At 38.7% G+C, this 14,537-nt stretch overlaps 1 protein-coding gene across 1 annotated transcript in view; it reads right to left on the bottom strand.

Moving 5' to 3' along the window:
- The window catches only part of cdin1 (CDAN1 interacting nuclease 1), a 107,475-nt gene extending 95,159 nt beyond the window's left edge, over positions 1 to 12,316 (bottom strand). Inside the window, exons 1-2 of the mRNA XM_041812791.1 lie at positions 12,194 to 12,316; positions 11,784 to 11,907 (exon numbers count right to left, since the gene is read on the bottom strand). Coding sequence (XP_041668725.1) covers positions 11,784 to 11,884 — 101 coding nt within the window. The 5' untranslated portion in view covers positions 11,885 to 11,907; positions 12,194 to 12,316. The remainder of the gene's footprint in view (positions 1 to 11,783; positions 11,908 to 12,193) is intronic.
- Between the last annotated feature and the right edge of the window lie 2,221 nt (positions 12,317 to 14,537).

The following is a 14,537-nucleotide window of genomic DNA, read 5'->3' as shown; positions in this document are numbered from 1 at the left end:
TCCATGTTTCTAAATTATATCCAAGAGGGAGGGAGTTTTAATTTTTCCCTCTGCCATAAAGGTCAATGTAGAGATGTGCTGCAGAGGGAATCATTCAGAGGTCAGTCAAAATAATACGTTCATTCTTGTTTTGACACATTTAATAATATAAACTGGCAAATTTGTCTCTTATTTTTCATCTTGCACATTTTTATCTTATCTTATAATAACCACAATCACCGTAGTAGGAAAGATTATGATATGACACAGGGATTTTTTAAGAGCTCTGTTTTTCATACGGAGACAATAGTCTCCATAAAAAAATTACAAAATGAAATTGGAAAATAATTTCACAATTAAAGCTCATGTGGGGAGCAAGGGGGTTAACCTTTCTTTACCCTAAAAACATGGATTTAAGATTTTTCCTTCCTGACACAGAGTGTTGGTTATCAGCATACCGAAAACAGATCTGACACCGGTGTAAACTTCCTGGACCGATTGTGCTGTGGAAGATTCGCACATTATTTTAGACCTACATCTGACTCAGGCCCCGTCCACACGGAGATGAATTCAGCAGTAAACGCAAAAGTTTTCTGTCGTATTGGTGTTTCATCCAAACGGAAACAGCGTTTTTGGAGGCCATAAACGCTACTTTTTGAACGCAGGTCCCAGAGTGAACAAATCCGTAAACACTTAGCGTTTTGTCTCTGTGTGGACAGCCAACCACATCTTTCTTGAAACTATTACGTCATACATAGCATAGCCCACTAACGCTGCATGTGCTGTTGTACCAAAACAACAATGGCAGATTACAGGGTTGTTTTTGTGCTGCAGAGGCTACTGAGCTTATTGTGGCTTTTACAGCAAAATCTGATGCCCCTTTACCACCACCAATAACAGCATACACCAGATGTTCTAAAACCCACCGTGGAGAACTACCAGAAGGGCAACTAGGAGAAAGGAGAAAGTTTGTGGCAGTTATCTGTAATCTTCTTCTCTCTTTTGGTGCATTTCCATGGCAATGGTACAATGTCACTCACAGGCTTGGCATATATACTACTGTGTTATCAGTCATTTTCAGTGGTCCCTTGCTTACGCGGACATTTCCTGAAACGATCCCGTATTTACAGAAAACTTTTTCAAAAACAAACGGAAATATATCGTTTTCATCTCCGTGTGGACAAGGCCTCAGAACATGGCTCAACAAACAGAATGTACAGCCTCTCTGTATCCCTTAAAGTTGTTTTCCTGCTTATTATTGTGAGTTTTACTGCTAACTATTAAAATAGCAATAACACAGGGGGGTACATCACAAGCTCTCTCAATTAGCATTTAATAAATGATTTAAGAAAAGAAGATTAAAAATTGATAAAAAAAAAAGAAGTTCAGTATCAGGTTTACTGGTGTGGATTTAATCTTTAAAGTCTTTAAAGGCATGGATAGCATCAATGGAACAGCACAACAGCCAGCTTAAAGAGGAAAAACAAATACGAGGCTACGATTTATGTACGATAGCGCTGGTCTTTTAACAAACACGTATGGAAAATAACTTCACTTCACTGCTACAGCTGGTCATCTCGTTCTTTGCTGCTCTGAAAATAGTAGCTAGTGAATGCAGTGTTTTCCAGCACTGATTTCTGAATTGATTTCTAACATCTAGTATGGCTAAACGCCGCAAAATATAAAAAAAACGGTATCAAATAGGTGCATAGACACCTGTACTTGCCGATACCAATACCTGCATTTTAAAAGTACCAGACGTTCTTCTGCTACCGGTATCGGTAATGCTGACATGTACACTTTAACTAGATGTTAAAGGGACTTAATAACTTTATTTGCTGATTGGTTAATTAAACAGACCATGAGAGTTGTTTCTTTGAGGAAGGGCAGTATAGACTCTCAGCACCACTTCATTATTTACAGCAGTGGTTCTCAAATGGTACAGCCTCAGGACCCACCAGTCCTTACAACAAAGTGTCCAAAAAAAAAAAATTCGAAGACGCGTGTTTAGTTAATTGAATATGTTTCAGTTTGGAGCATGATTGGACCAAAATACAGGATATGAAAAAGAGAAGGGACAAAAACTAAAAAGTTTTATACCTTCTTTCCCCATCATGATGTGTAAATTTTTGCCAATTTTCCAGAGATCTTGAGAAATTACTTCATTACAATGGGAAAAGTAGCTTTTCCATTGCTAGAAAAGGAGATAAATTTGTTGAAATATTGATCAAACATTTAAATTTTCCCAATTTCACAGTAAAACAGGGTGACATAAAAGGTGTCGATGTATGTCCACTCAGAACTTCAGGACTTTTTGCCACCTAGTCGCGACCTACTGAAAACTGCTCCGCGACCCACTTTTGGGTCCCGACCCACCAGTTGAGAACCAGTGATTTACAGCATAACCACTGCAAAACAACTGGAATAGAACATGTTCTGCGTCACTTTGTGTGTCTCTCCACCTGGCGTACTGTATTGTGAGTTACCTTGTGATTCCCAACCCTAGAGCACAACACACTAATTTGGTTTTAACTGAATTTAAGTGTATCATCAAAAAACTATCACTATGTTAAGTCATTCAAAAATCAAAATTTTATCCTCCAATGAAGTGTCCCTTATCACTAAACCTTACTTAAGCAACAGCCTGCTTACCTCAGTGTTTTTAGCCCAATGAGCCGAAAAGGCTTTACAATCTATAGAGTGTGCTTGGACAACATCCCTAAGATATGAAGAGGAAGTAGTCATTCCCGTGCTTCCTAATCAAGTAATTGATTGCATCTATTATTCATGAACTCCTTAGCCTGACATGAAGTTGTAAAGTCAGCACAGCTTCTCTTCTTCCTCCATCTCCCCTCACTGCTTACACTTCATTCATCCCTTCACCCCTTCCAATGCTCATCTAACCACATAAAGCTGTGGAATTAGTTTGCCAGCCTCACAGCCTTCAAGAGCTGTACCCTTAAGCCCCAACTGCCAGTTTGTGTTTTGTTCAATACGGGCAGCCAGAAGTGCGGTGCAGTGCACCGGGGGCCGTCGAGGCTGCCCCCACAGGCTCTGCACTAGATCAGTCTCTGGGTAATGTCATTGCCATTTCCAGGCTACAGAGAAAGCTGCAGAGTTCTACCTTAACAAGAGCAACAACAGGGAGACTCAGCTGATTCCACTGAGACAATATACTGTAGCTGAAAGTAGAAAGCGGGACATACAGCATCTATACTGTTTTTAAACAAAGATAAAATTTGTAAGGATGCACAGTGTGGGACATTTTCCAATATCTGAGGAGCCAATGTTTCCATATTCATTAATATAATTCAGTAAATCTACAATTTGGATTATCAAAACCTGCTAAATGATCATTTTTGCTGTAAATGCACAGTGGTTATCAGAATCACTAACTACTGGCCCTGAGTTTAGACTGCAAATTTAGGACCTTTAACTCCAAAAATTTATTCATACATGGGGCTGATATACTCATGTACCAACATCATGCCAAAGTTACTGTGCACACCTATCAATTAGTTATATGTCCACTTATAATCAGTAAAATCATATTTATATTTTCAGGGACTTTACTACACTAGATTACTTGGATAAGGCTCCTGAAATGTAAAAACAAAATCTTGACCTAACCCTTACCCTTACCACAGAGTGGACAATATAGTTTAGGCAGTTTGAAGCACAATCAATGGATCTATCTCAGCTGAAGGTTTTGTTCTCTATTATCCTCATTCCTTAAACTTAAGAGCCATTCTAAGGTGTGAACTTTAGGCTGGAAATTCAACTGATTTTAATCTTCACAACTGAGAAGAACTGGTTGTATTAGTTAAAGCACTTTGTCATGTTTGTCTCAGGAAACCACTACGTAGCAGAGATGCATATTTACAGTGTATTTATTGGCTGTACATATCTGCAGTATAATTCATATATCTGCCTTGAACACTGACAAATAGCAGCACACTGTCTTTGTCGGAAGATGCATTAATATTGATTAAAGAACCCCAGTTAATGATGAGCGTGCATATACCAGCGCATATATCCTCGCATGGCATCGTCTTCTTCAGTCAAACTGTTACCCCTAAATTCCACCAAATACATGTTGGGTCCGTCTTAGCTTCAGCATGGCAACAGAGCAGATAGGTTTCTGTTTTAGTCAATGAGACTGCTTCCACCAGCTCCGCTACACTGCATCTCTGCTCCGTCAGAGCTCCGTCAGTCCAGAGCCCTCAGCAGATGAGCTGGACTTCTAAGTCTGCCGGATGCCAGAGACCTGCGCATAAAATCAGCCGATCAAACGGGTCAGGAAGCAGTTATTTTATTCAGTTTTAAAATTTACTCAAGGAAATCCTCTGTGTAGCCTTTATAATTTTTGTCTAGTTTTAGTTAGGGCTGAACGATTTGCAAAAATAATCTAATTGCGATTTTTTCCCCAAATATTGCGATTATGATTTAATATGTGATTATTCTCAGGTTAATCTTATGTATTTTTCAAGAAATTCAAGTAATAAATAATTGCATAAATAAGACCATGTGTATTGAAAACAAATTATTTCTGAAGCAATTAATCCATAGTAGCAAAAATCTGAACATGGGGGTGCAACAAGCTTTAAGCTATAAAGGAGGTGGCTGGGTTGAGGGGGGTCAGGCTGGCTACCAGCTGATCGCAGCTGAGGTATGACTTTTGTGAAGTAACACTAGGTTTCATTAGTTTTAGACAGAATGAGCTAACTAATTTTGCTTGTATTGCAAATGTGATGTCATTTGCTTTGTTTCAGGGCATTATCATTTTCATGTCACTCATTTTGATTTAAAAAACATACATAAAACACAAAAAGGAGGATTTTTGTAAATCATTATAAAAAAGTTGACACTTGAATGTTTGCATAATGTGCAGAAAATCTCTGCCGCTGCAAAAATAGATACATTAAACTGGTATTTGGACACATTTCAAGTTAAAGAAATATTGCACGTTCTGCAATTTGAAAATTGCAGCAGGCCATATTGCTTTCTACAGCTCAGAGGCAGAGGAGAAACAGATACATTGTATTTGGACAGATTTACCCACAGTGGAGAAATATCATGGATTTTAAATGTCCGATTAAAACTTAATTACATCTTAGTCAGTTTTAGTCATCAAAGGGCTATTTTTGACTGGTCTTAGTCTAGTCTTTCTCATGGAAAAAAGGCTTATAAATGTTAAGTCAACAGCCTTACTTTATGCTTTTTTTTTCTGGAGCCGCTTTGAGCAAGTCCTTTCTTATGTCATATCATAGGTTTTGTTTTGTTTTGACTCTTGAGCTGTCAAAAAAAAAAAAAAAAAAAAAAAAAAAAAAGGCATCAAATGTTTGTTATCACTGATCCCATTTTCCCAATGACTGGATGATTTGTGCTGTCTACAAAATATTTTTTTAAAATCTAATTAAAGTAGCTGGAATCAGAAAAGTCTGAACTTTATCTCCCCAAATATACTGTAGGTGTTTAATGTAAATGTTAAGAACTTGTTGCTAGTTTGATTATTTGCTGCAGCTCTTTTGTTAAGTTAAACTAACTGTATAAATAGATCACTGCTTTAATGCTGTGCCTGTTTCCAAATCCCTGGGTTTAACCAACATATAAAAAACAGACACCTACAATAAATAATCAATGAGCAGGTCCCTCAGCTTCATCCCGAGCCGAGATATTACCATCAAAAACAAAGTGTCTGCAGCCAAGAAATCACCATATCAATGGCACATGCCACAACAACCCTGTCCCTCGCTTTCCCTCCAAAGATCATGCTAGATAAACCCTGAATAACAGAGAAATTAACAAATGCTTGACATTTGCTCAACATCCATTATTCTGACACTTCTTCAGAATTTCAAAGCGCTGAACGCATGCTTAATCAACATTCATATTCCCAGAGCGCGCCCCGGCACCATATTGCAGCCCGCCTCAGTGCTGATGAAAACGGCACATTAGGGCCCGATTCGAAAAACGTTCAGGGACTCCTCACCAGGGAGCTCTGTGCTCATGTGTGTAAGTGTGAGTCTAGAGGGGAGGGATGCTTCACACTTTACTTTTTAAGCAGGTTTTACACTCAGGCATCTGCTGCTCTTTGCATACCCTGCTACTTCCATGACTGTGAGTGAGCTGAATGGCATTTTTAAGGGTGGCGTGGGGGGTAATCATTACATCCAAATTCATTCATAATACAGCACAGAAGGACACAGAGGACTCTCACTTTCCCTCCCTCTTTTTCTCGCCCCTCTTACACGGACTCTCTCTGGGGACAAAGGGTAGAAGGACTGGGGTCCCCTCTGGACCCAGGGGAAGCCAGGCAAGGCCTCAGAGAGCAGCCCATCATTTCCAATTCTAATACGTGGCAAGAGAAGGACGTGATGAGACTGATGTCACATTTCCCCCCCGCACCGGCCCGCGACGAGCCCTCTCAACCCCCCCCCTCGCTGACTAGCTGTGGACCAGATATGAGGCAGGACAGCACGGCTGGCTAAGAGGAGGGCAAGGAAGAGAGGGCAAGAATGGGGGTTGATATTTGCATGTCCCTCCATTGTGAGTGGGGGTAAAAAGTGACAGCACCGTGTCCAATTCTTTTCCCCCCAGAGCAGCTCGGGCCCGACGAGAGAGGCCAGGCTGACAGATGACTCCCAACATCTGTGTTATGCAGCCGTTACAGATGAGGGACTCCACATCGCAATCGCTCTCTTTCTGTCTGTCTATGGGACACTCCCACTCTCCTCCCACTACTCATACTACAACAGAGAGACTGACAGACCCTCCGTGGAAATTACCTTGAAATGGCCTATAACAACCTTTTTGTTCAAAGTTTAAATTTTCCTCCCTTTAAGTCTATAATCAAAGCAATGATTATAAATGAGACTGGAACTAAATGAAGCATTCAGACAACGGAGGATAATGGCTTTTCCTATGAAACTACATCTCTCATTTTAATGTTTGTTTACAAAAAAAAAGCAGAAAAGAGCTTCCAGGGTATAATCAGAAAATTTGACATTCAATTTAATACTTTTTAATTCTTTTTTAAGACCCTCTTAATGCATATATAAAGACTCTGTTGCATCTTCAATTTCTAACCTGTAACATAAATGATATGCATAAGTTTGTGCTGGCTGTAGGACAAAAATGTCACAATAAAATGTTGGCTGTATTTCTTATTTTAGTTTGCAAATTAAGCTTTCTTGAAGCATTTTGAGATCAGAATACAAGGAAATAGACCTCAGTTTGATGCCATCAGGTAGTTGACCTTGGAAGGTCTGATTTCTTACAACAACCAAGATGAGCCATGCAGTCTCAAAGTACCTTTTTATAAGTTATGCACTTAAATTGAATCTTAAACTCCAGATCAATGTGAACAACAGGTTTGAAAATAATGATAATGCATTATTCCCCATTTCAGGATACTTATAATGTTCCTCTGTTAAGATTTGACAGCATTGATGTGTCCATGATCACTTTTCTGTTGTAGTTGATGAGCTTTGAGGCCACTGAGTATTGTCAAAAGAACATCATGTGGGATTAAAACTAAATAATAATCATAAGTAGAAAAAATACAACAACAAAAAAACACCAATTTGTGAATTTAATTAAAAAGCCATAATTTGTGTTAAAATAATTGATCAACTTTCAATACTTTTTAAGACCCTGCAGAAAACCTGACATACAACTTGTACTTTTTAAGACCTTTTTCAAGACCCTATCAATGTTTAAAGACCCCATTGCAACTCCAGTTTCAAACCACTTACGCTGGTGACAGTCATGAGCAGATTGTAAGATAAAAATGTGGCAACACAATCAAGAAAACGTAGATAGTATTTGTTAATCTAGTATGCAAATAAAGCTTTCTTTGAGATGCTAGCAGTGCTAACATTTACAGACTCTGTGCTAGTATTAAACTGGGAAAAGCTTCACAGCAAAGCTGCTTTTTGAATGAAGATGAGTATAAAACAAAAGATCAACACGTCAGCTTTTATTTCCAGGTTTTACATCTGGATCTGATACACAACTTAGAAGATAGCATTGTTTGAACAGAACACCAAAATGTTTAGGTGAGCAAAAGCATTGGAATAGATAGACTTATAAAGTCTTAAAGTAAGTAAGACTTTCTATTTAGTTACAAATCCTTTACTTACAGTAACTGCACCAGATTATTCATTAAGCCCTATTATTAAATGTAATAGGACACACCTCAGCAACAAAACACACCTGTCAGTCACATGTTCCAATACTTCTGCCCAAATTAAAAACGTGTGGGTTCAAACAAAAGGTGCTGTCTGCTAAGCTGAGTATCAGATCCAAATATAAACCTGGAAATAAAAGCTGAAATGTTGATCTTTTGTCTCACATACATAATTGTCTCTTCACTCATTCTTCTTGATATCTTGTTATAGCACTTTAATCAATTCTATTAAAATAATTTGTACCATTGTAATGTTCATGTGAGTGTTCTATTTTTAACTTAGGAGGGCCACTCCACAAGCTAATATGGGTTTATTTGGCCTCTCTTGCATATTTTTTATTATTATCATGCTCTGCATATATCGCATTTCTTCTTTCACGGTATTATCTTTTTTTTTGTTCATATTTGCAAAAAAAAAAAAAAAAAAAAATACAATATTTTTATCTATAAATCTAAACAAATCAAAGTATTGATAATGCATTATTACCACTACATTTATAATCTTACTGTTTGGCTGATTAAATCAGTTCAGAGAGACTGAACATGTAACTTAAGGTAAAGAGTAAAATGTAAGGACTTTTATTTGGTTAAAACTTGACTAAAATGTTTTTTTTTTGACATTGTCTTCCACTAGAACTACACTAAAACTAAAGTTAAAGGTAAAAAAGGCTAAAATGTGACTAAAACTAAAAACCACTTAGATCTAAAGACTAAGAGTAAATCTTAAAAAGGCTGCCACAATGGCCATTTTTAACATAAAGCATTTTAACTGTTTTTCTTACCAGACATTACACATGTTACACTATCTCTTTCATAGTAATTACTTTTCTGAATAACTTTAGAAACATGAATGTAGTTGGGTTAATTTTGTATATTGTTGTCTATAATTAAGCTAAAAACACAATAACATTACATTATGATTCTACCTAATGTAAAGAGCAGACATTATAAATTAAAATTCTAAGCAGCCCTTTTTGCTACAGCATACTTTTAGCATTTACTCCCTGAAATATAAATTAAAACATGCCTGTATTAGTAAGACAGCATTATAATAAGACACAATATTTCATGTATTTTAATCAATAAATAAGCGATACCAACAAAGCTATGAAAGAAACAAAGAAAACAGGTTTATTATACTAGCAACTAATACATAAATCTGCTGACTTAACTTAACTTGTCTTAGCCACCTCCACAGTGTGATTTCAAATGATTTCATATCCAGATACCTGTCTTTTCTATCTGTCTGGCTACCATAACCCAACCAGTTTTCCGCCCACCCCCTCGGTGAAAGCTTGTCCACAACAAACTCCTACCCTCGCTCCCACCCACCCACCCCTGCCTGCCAGCCCCAGCCTGGCCAATATTTACGCAGTGGCAGGGCTCCCACACAGTCCGAGGGGACAGGAGGGGTGCGGGGCGGGGGTGGCTGACTGCCGTGCCTGAGCGCATGCTAAGAGATGATGGATGGCCTAGTCGATATGTTATGTCTTAAGAGCCTGATTTCCTGCCAGTCCAATCACTAACCCTCCAGAGCCCAGCTCAGCTGATTGGACAACCAGAATAATTTCGCAGGCTGTGAAAACACTGCTGCCGTGCCTGTCTGTCAGGCCAAGTGACGAGACTCAGGGATTTTAAAGAGCAAGGGCCTCCCCAAGATTGGTTATGGTGAACGAAATAATAACAATAACCAGCAAGACTAAACAAAAGAGCCAGCACCTCTGGGAGAGAGATCGAGAATTATTGGAATGAAAAACCTCAGATGTTTTCCTTTAATTATTACACCCTACACTTTTTGATAGCTGGAATTCAGACTGTTAAAGGCAGTTTAGATTAAGAAACCAAAGGGAGAAAGGAAACTCTGAATAAACATGAGAAGGACCTCCTACTGTTGCTGCCTAAACATACAGGATATTGGATGAACTTTATACGCATGACATCTTCTGTAAAATGCTGATGGTGAAGGAAGACAAGCTCCAGCTCCGCTCTGCTCTCTTTGGGGACCTGATACCTTCTTCTAGATTGGTGATTAGGGCACAATGGAAGTAGGAAGCTCCAAATGCATACGACTTTGTAAGTGACCTCAGCGGGATCAGCCATGGTGTCCTGGCGGCCTTGGGGGATTACACATGTTACGTTCAATAAAGTGAGGGCCCTCAGTGTCAAGGAGAAAGGCAAACACAACCATTAACCTCTCTCTTCGATTTCTGGATGTGCAGCCTCCGCATGGCGAAACATTGGCTAATGCTGTGCATGGCAGAGGTCTTTACAGAATCCACTGCAGATTTAATCAGTGATCATAGGAAGTGAATTAAATTGTTTTTTAAATATAAAATATTATAAGATTTTAGAGAACCACAGGGATAAATAATACCGATATGAGGGATCAGAAGGGGGTAGAAAGACAGAATTTATCACTGATCTTACCAGAATTTGCTCTATTGAAATTTCTTTATAATCAAAGACACAGTATATAGAATTTCTCCACTAAAATATCAAATCTAAAAAGCAACCATTACTATGTTATATGTATTTTTCATTGAGGTCTTACAGTATCTCAAATATCTCCCAAAATTTTGAAAGACAAAGAAATTGTTGTTTTTTTAAATTGTAACAGGACGTGTCTCTATTTATGGAGGCTGCCATAGGTTGCGAGTTCAATCGCCTGAACTCAGCTCTGAAACATGGAACCCCCCAACACCCTGCATTTCCAGTGAGAAAAGACCAGTACTGCTCATTGCCGCCCACCTCTGAAGCCACTTTACTAATATTACTCCTTGTTCTACATTTAAGACTTTGTTCAATAAAAATGGCCCCTCATAAGGCGTATATAACAGAAAATTGACGGTTTGTTTTCATTCATAAATTTCTCAAAATGAGGTAAAAATGCACTAAAAAGTCACTTCCTATTCGTGCTGGAATCGGTACCAGGATGCACATGCATTCTAGCACTGACTCAAGCACACATGCACATTCTGGGGCCACTTCCGGTGCAACACGGAAATGCCTTTTTCAGTGCAATCCTCTCTCCATCCATCCATCCATTTTCTACACTGCTTATCCCATTTGAGGTCGCAGGGGGGCTGGAGTCTACCCCTGCCGCCATTGGTTGAGATGCAGGGTACACCCTGGACTAGTCACCAGTCAATCACAGGGCTGGCATATATAGACAGACAACCTGGCACACTCACACTTACACCTATGGCCAATTTAGAGTCACCAATGAACTATTTTACAGATTGTATTAAATCGGCTGTGAGGATCTTTAGGGTTAAGGTCTTCGCACACTGATGTTTTCGGACGTGTTTTTTTAGCAGATGCAGACCTTTAAATGATGCATAATGAGATACAATGTCTTCTCATTGATGATTTATTTTGTTTTTGAAGGTTATATTGAGGCATTTGTATCCCTTTCAGTCCATTTTCTGACCACTTACAAACGTATCACAGGAGCTTTAGACACCCACTTTCACAATGTTAAACAGGTAAAGATGCTCCTGCTTTTGAACCTCACCCTCTGTGATACATACAGACACTTACAGCTGCAACACACAGTTCATTCGCACATTAAGGAAACGCAGAGCAGTTTCCACTGCTTACTTAAAGTACTTACTTTGGAAATCTTTCCTTCAGCATCTTCATACACTGGCGGGTGGGTCTGAGTTGCTCTGTCCATCTCGCAATCTGTTTATATTCAGCTCGGGATAGTCTCATCTTCCTTTTTTAAGCGTCTATGTCTGTCAGTATAAAAGAGAGTGCACGTGTTGAACAACTAAAACCACTTTAGCTTTCTGATTTTGAAAGGTAAACAAGGTAAGGTGACTGACAGCTGTCAAAAACAGCTGTACTTGCACTGCTAATCAGACTTAGCTTTAAGTTTTTGCTAACGCTTCACAGAATGCGAATATCACAAAGCACAACACTTGTCTCATCGTCATATTATTTCTGAATGAGCACTTGGTGTTAAAAGAAACGTCAAATATGAGTTTAGAGCGACAGCTTTCATGTAAAAAGGCTGTTTACCATTGATTCCTCCTGCCCGTGGTTAGTTCCCGATAGCTGCTTCCCGCTAGGAAGTTGAAGAAGTGACTTTTGTGTGAGCAGTGCCGTGATTGGACGATACGCCGAGAGGTCTGAGTATGCAGGCAGATGATTGGCTATTTCACAAGCATGAGGGCGGTATCTAATTTAGAGGTTTAGACATGCTGCTGCTTTCTCCCTCTGCATCTCCGAAGCATCACACAGGGTTGTCGTCAAATGAAAGCGGTTCAAAGGCAGGTACTTGACTAGAAAATGAATGAAGTCTCTAAAACTAGTGTAGACTACTTTCAAGTCTACTAGAGGAAGACAAATAATAAGTAAAACTGTGCGAGTTGCACGACGAATGTTAGATGGATACAAAAGCAAAACAGAGTGAGAATGAGAGAGATGAGCGACGAAGTACTGTGTTTAAAACCCTCTCTCCATAATTATAATTATGTAATTTATTTTTCCTCATTTATATATCCTACTACAATAATTTTTGCTCACATGATAGCCCCTGTGTGTGCTTAAGCACAAGGCTGCCCATAAGAGGGTAAAAATGAGAGAGCTTTCAGGGCCCCGGCCAAACACGGGGTCCATGGAGGTTAGCTAAATAATGGTCTACTGTGAAGTTAAGCTGTGGTAACCATATTCTATTTTTAACCTAAATAATGACCACTCTAATCAACCCTAACAAAAGGGAATTTTATTAATTTATGCTGTACTACAAATAAAACAGTTTAAATATAAGATAATCCTTTATTAGTCCCACAAGGGGAAATTCCAAATGGAAACCCCTTTTCTTGAAAGAGAATTACCTCTTTATTGGTGATGTTAACAGTGTGGGTGATTACAATGAACTAAACCATTAGGAAAGTAATGTCAGACTTTAAAGCTTGATGTGTACAAATGTCAGGGTATCAGACCATAAAGCAGAAAAAAACTAAAACAACTTTGATGGAGAACAACTATATTATTGTGAAAATAGACAAAAAAAGTTAAGGGAAAAGTGGCAAAATAGGTTAAAACTGGCAAAAAGAAATGGCAAACATGGTAAGAAGTGGCAAAGTTGGGTGGAAAACAGCAAAAACAGGTCAAAAGTGGTAACAATTAACAAAGAGCAGCAATAATTGATTATAAATGGTAAAACAGTTGCAGAAATGGGATAGGAGTGGCAAAAATTTGCGTGAAGTGGGCATTTAGTGGCAAAAAAATGGCAAAATGGCTTTGAAGACAATTGGCAACGGCAAAATTGGTTTGCAAGTGGCATTAAAGGGCAACAAACAGCAAAAAGGGTTAAAAGTGGCATCAAGGAGTAGCAAACATAAGGGACAAAATTCGGGGGGCAGCACATTAAAAATGGCAAAAAATGGACAAAAAGTAGCAAAATGGATTACCATGGCAAAACAGTGGCAAAAAATGACAAAAAGTGTCAAAAAGAAGTTGCAAAAATGTGCATAAAGCAGCCCAAAAGTAGTGAAAATAATCATTCTGCTCAGCTATGCTCATGAAGTCAGTAGGAACAAGCAGAAAAGGGGTTTAATTAATGCAGTGAAAAGGGATTGAAAGTGGCCAAATGGGATTAAAGTGGCAAAAATGAACTGAAAAGGAGGTGGAGTGGCATTTTAAATGTAACAGAAATGGGTTAAATGTGGCAAAATGGGCTTTAAAGTAGCAAAAATAGGTAAACAGACAAAAGGAAGAAGGGAAAAGTAGCAAAACATTGGAGTTAAAAGTGGAAAAAATTGTCAGAGTAATGGTGAGAATGGATTAAAGTTGGGTTAAAAGTAGCAAAAATGTGTTTAAAATGCATGGATACTGTCAATAAATCACACCTAGGGCCCATTCTCTGGGTCTGTCAGCAAAATCTGTGGCCAGGCCTGTTCATGCATGGGGAGGGTCCCCCCTAGTGCACTAATCGTGGTCCTTGATTGATCGTGATTAACTTGATTAATCTTGACAGCCCTGTTTTTGATATAATTAGCATGAAGTATCTGCCCAGAAAAAAGGGAACATAAACCTACAAGTATCAATCTATACGTTTTTATTATAATGTATAATGAACATTTCCTTTAAAGTAAACATGCTGTTACTGAAGTCCACTGCTGCACAGACCTCTAAATTCCTTTTCCTTTACTTTTGCTAAATCAGGGGTGTACACAGGAATCCCGTACCCTGAGAGAGTCCAGGTCCAGGCGTCTCTTAATGATTTCCTACAACCTATGGGAATCTGGAGGGGCCGTCCTGAGCTGAGGGCCCCCAGAATCATCATCACCTTTTACCTCATCAGTGAAGGTAGTGCTTCGAATGCCTCAGGCAGAAGTATGTAAATTAGCACATGGAT

This window comes from Cheilinus undulatus, linkage group 18, assembly GCF_018320785.1.
Source record: "Cheilinus undulatus linkage group 18, ASM1832078v1, whole genome shotgun sequence".
In the NCBI taxonomy this organism is placed as follows: domain Eukaryota; kingdom Metazoa; phylum Chordata; class Actinopteri; order Labriformes; family Labridae; genus Cheilinus; species Cheilinus undulatus.
Note: the sequence above shows the minus strand (reverse complement) of the source record. Positions and strands in the feature narration are given on the sequence as shown.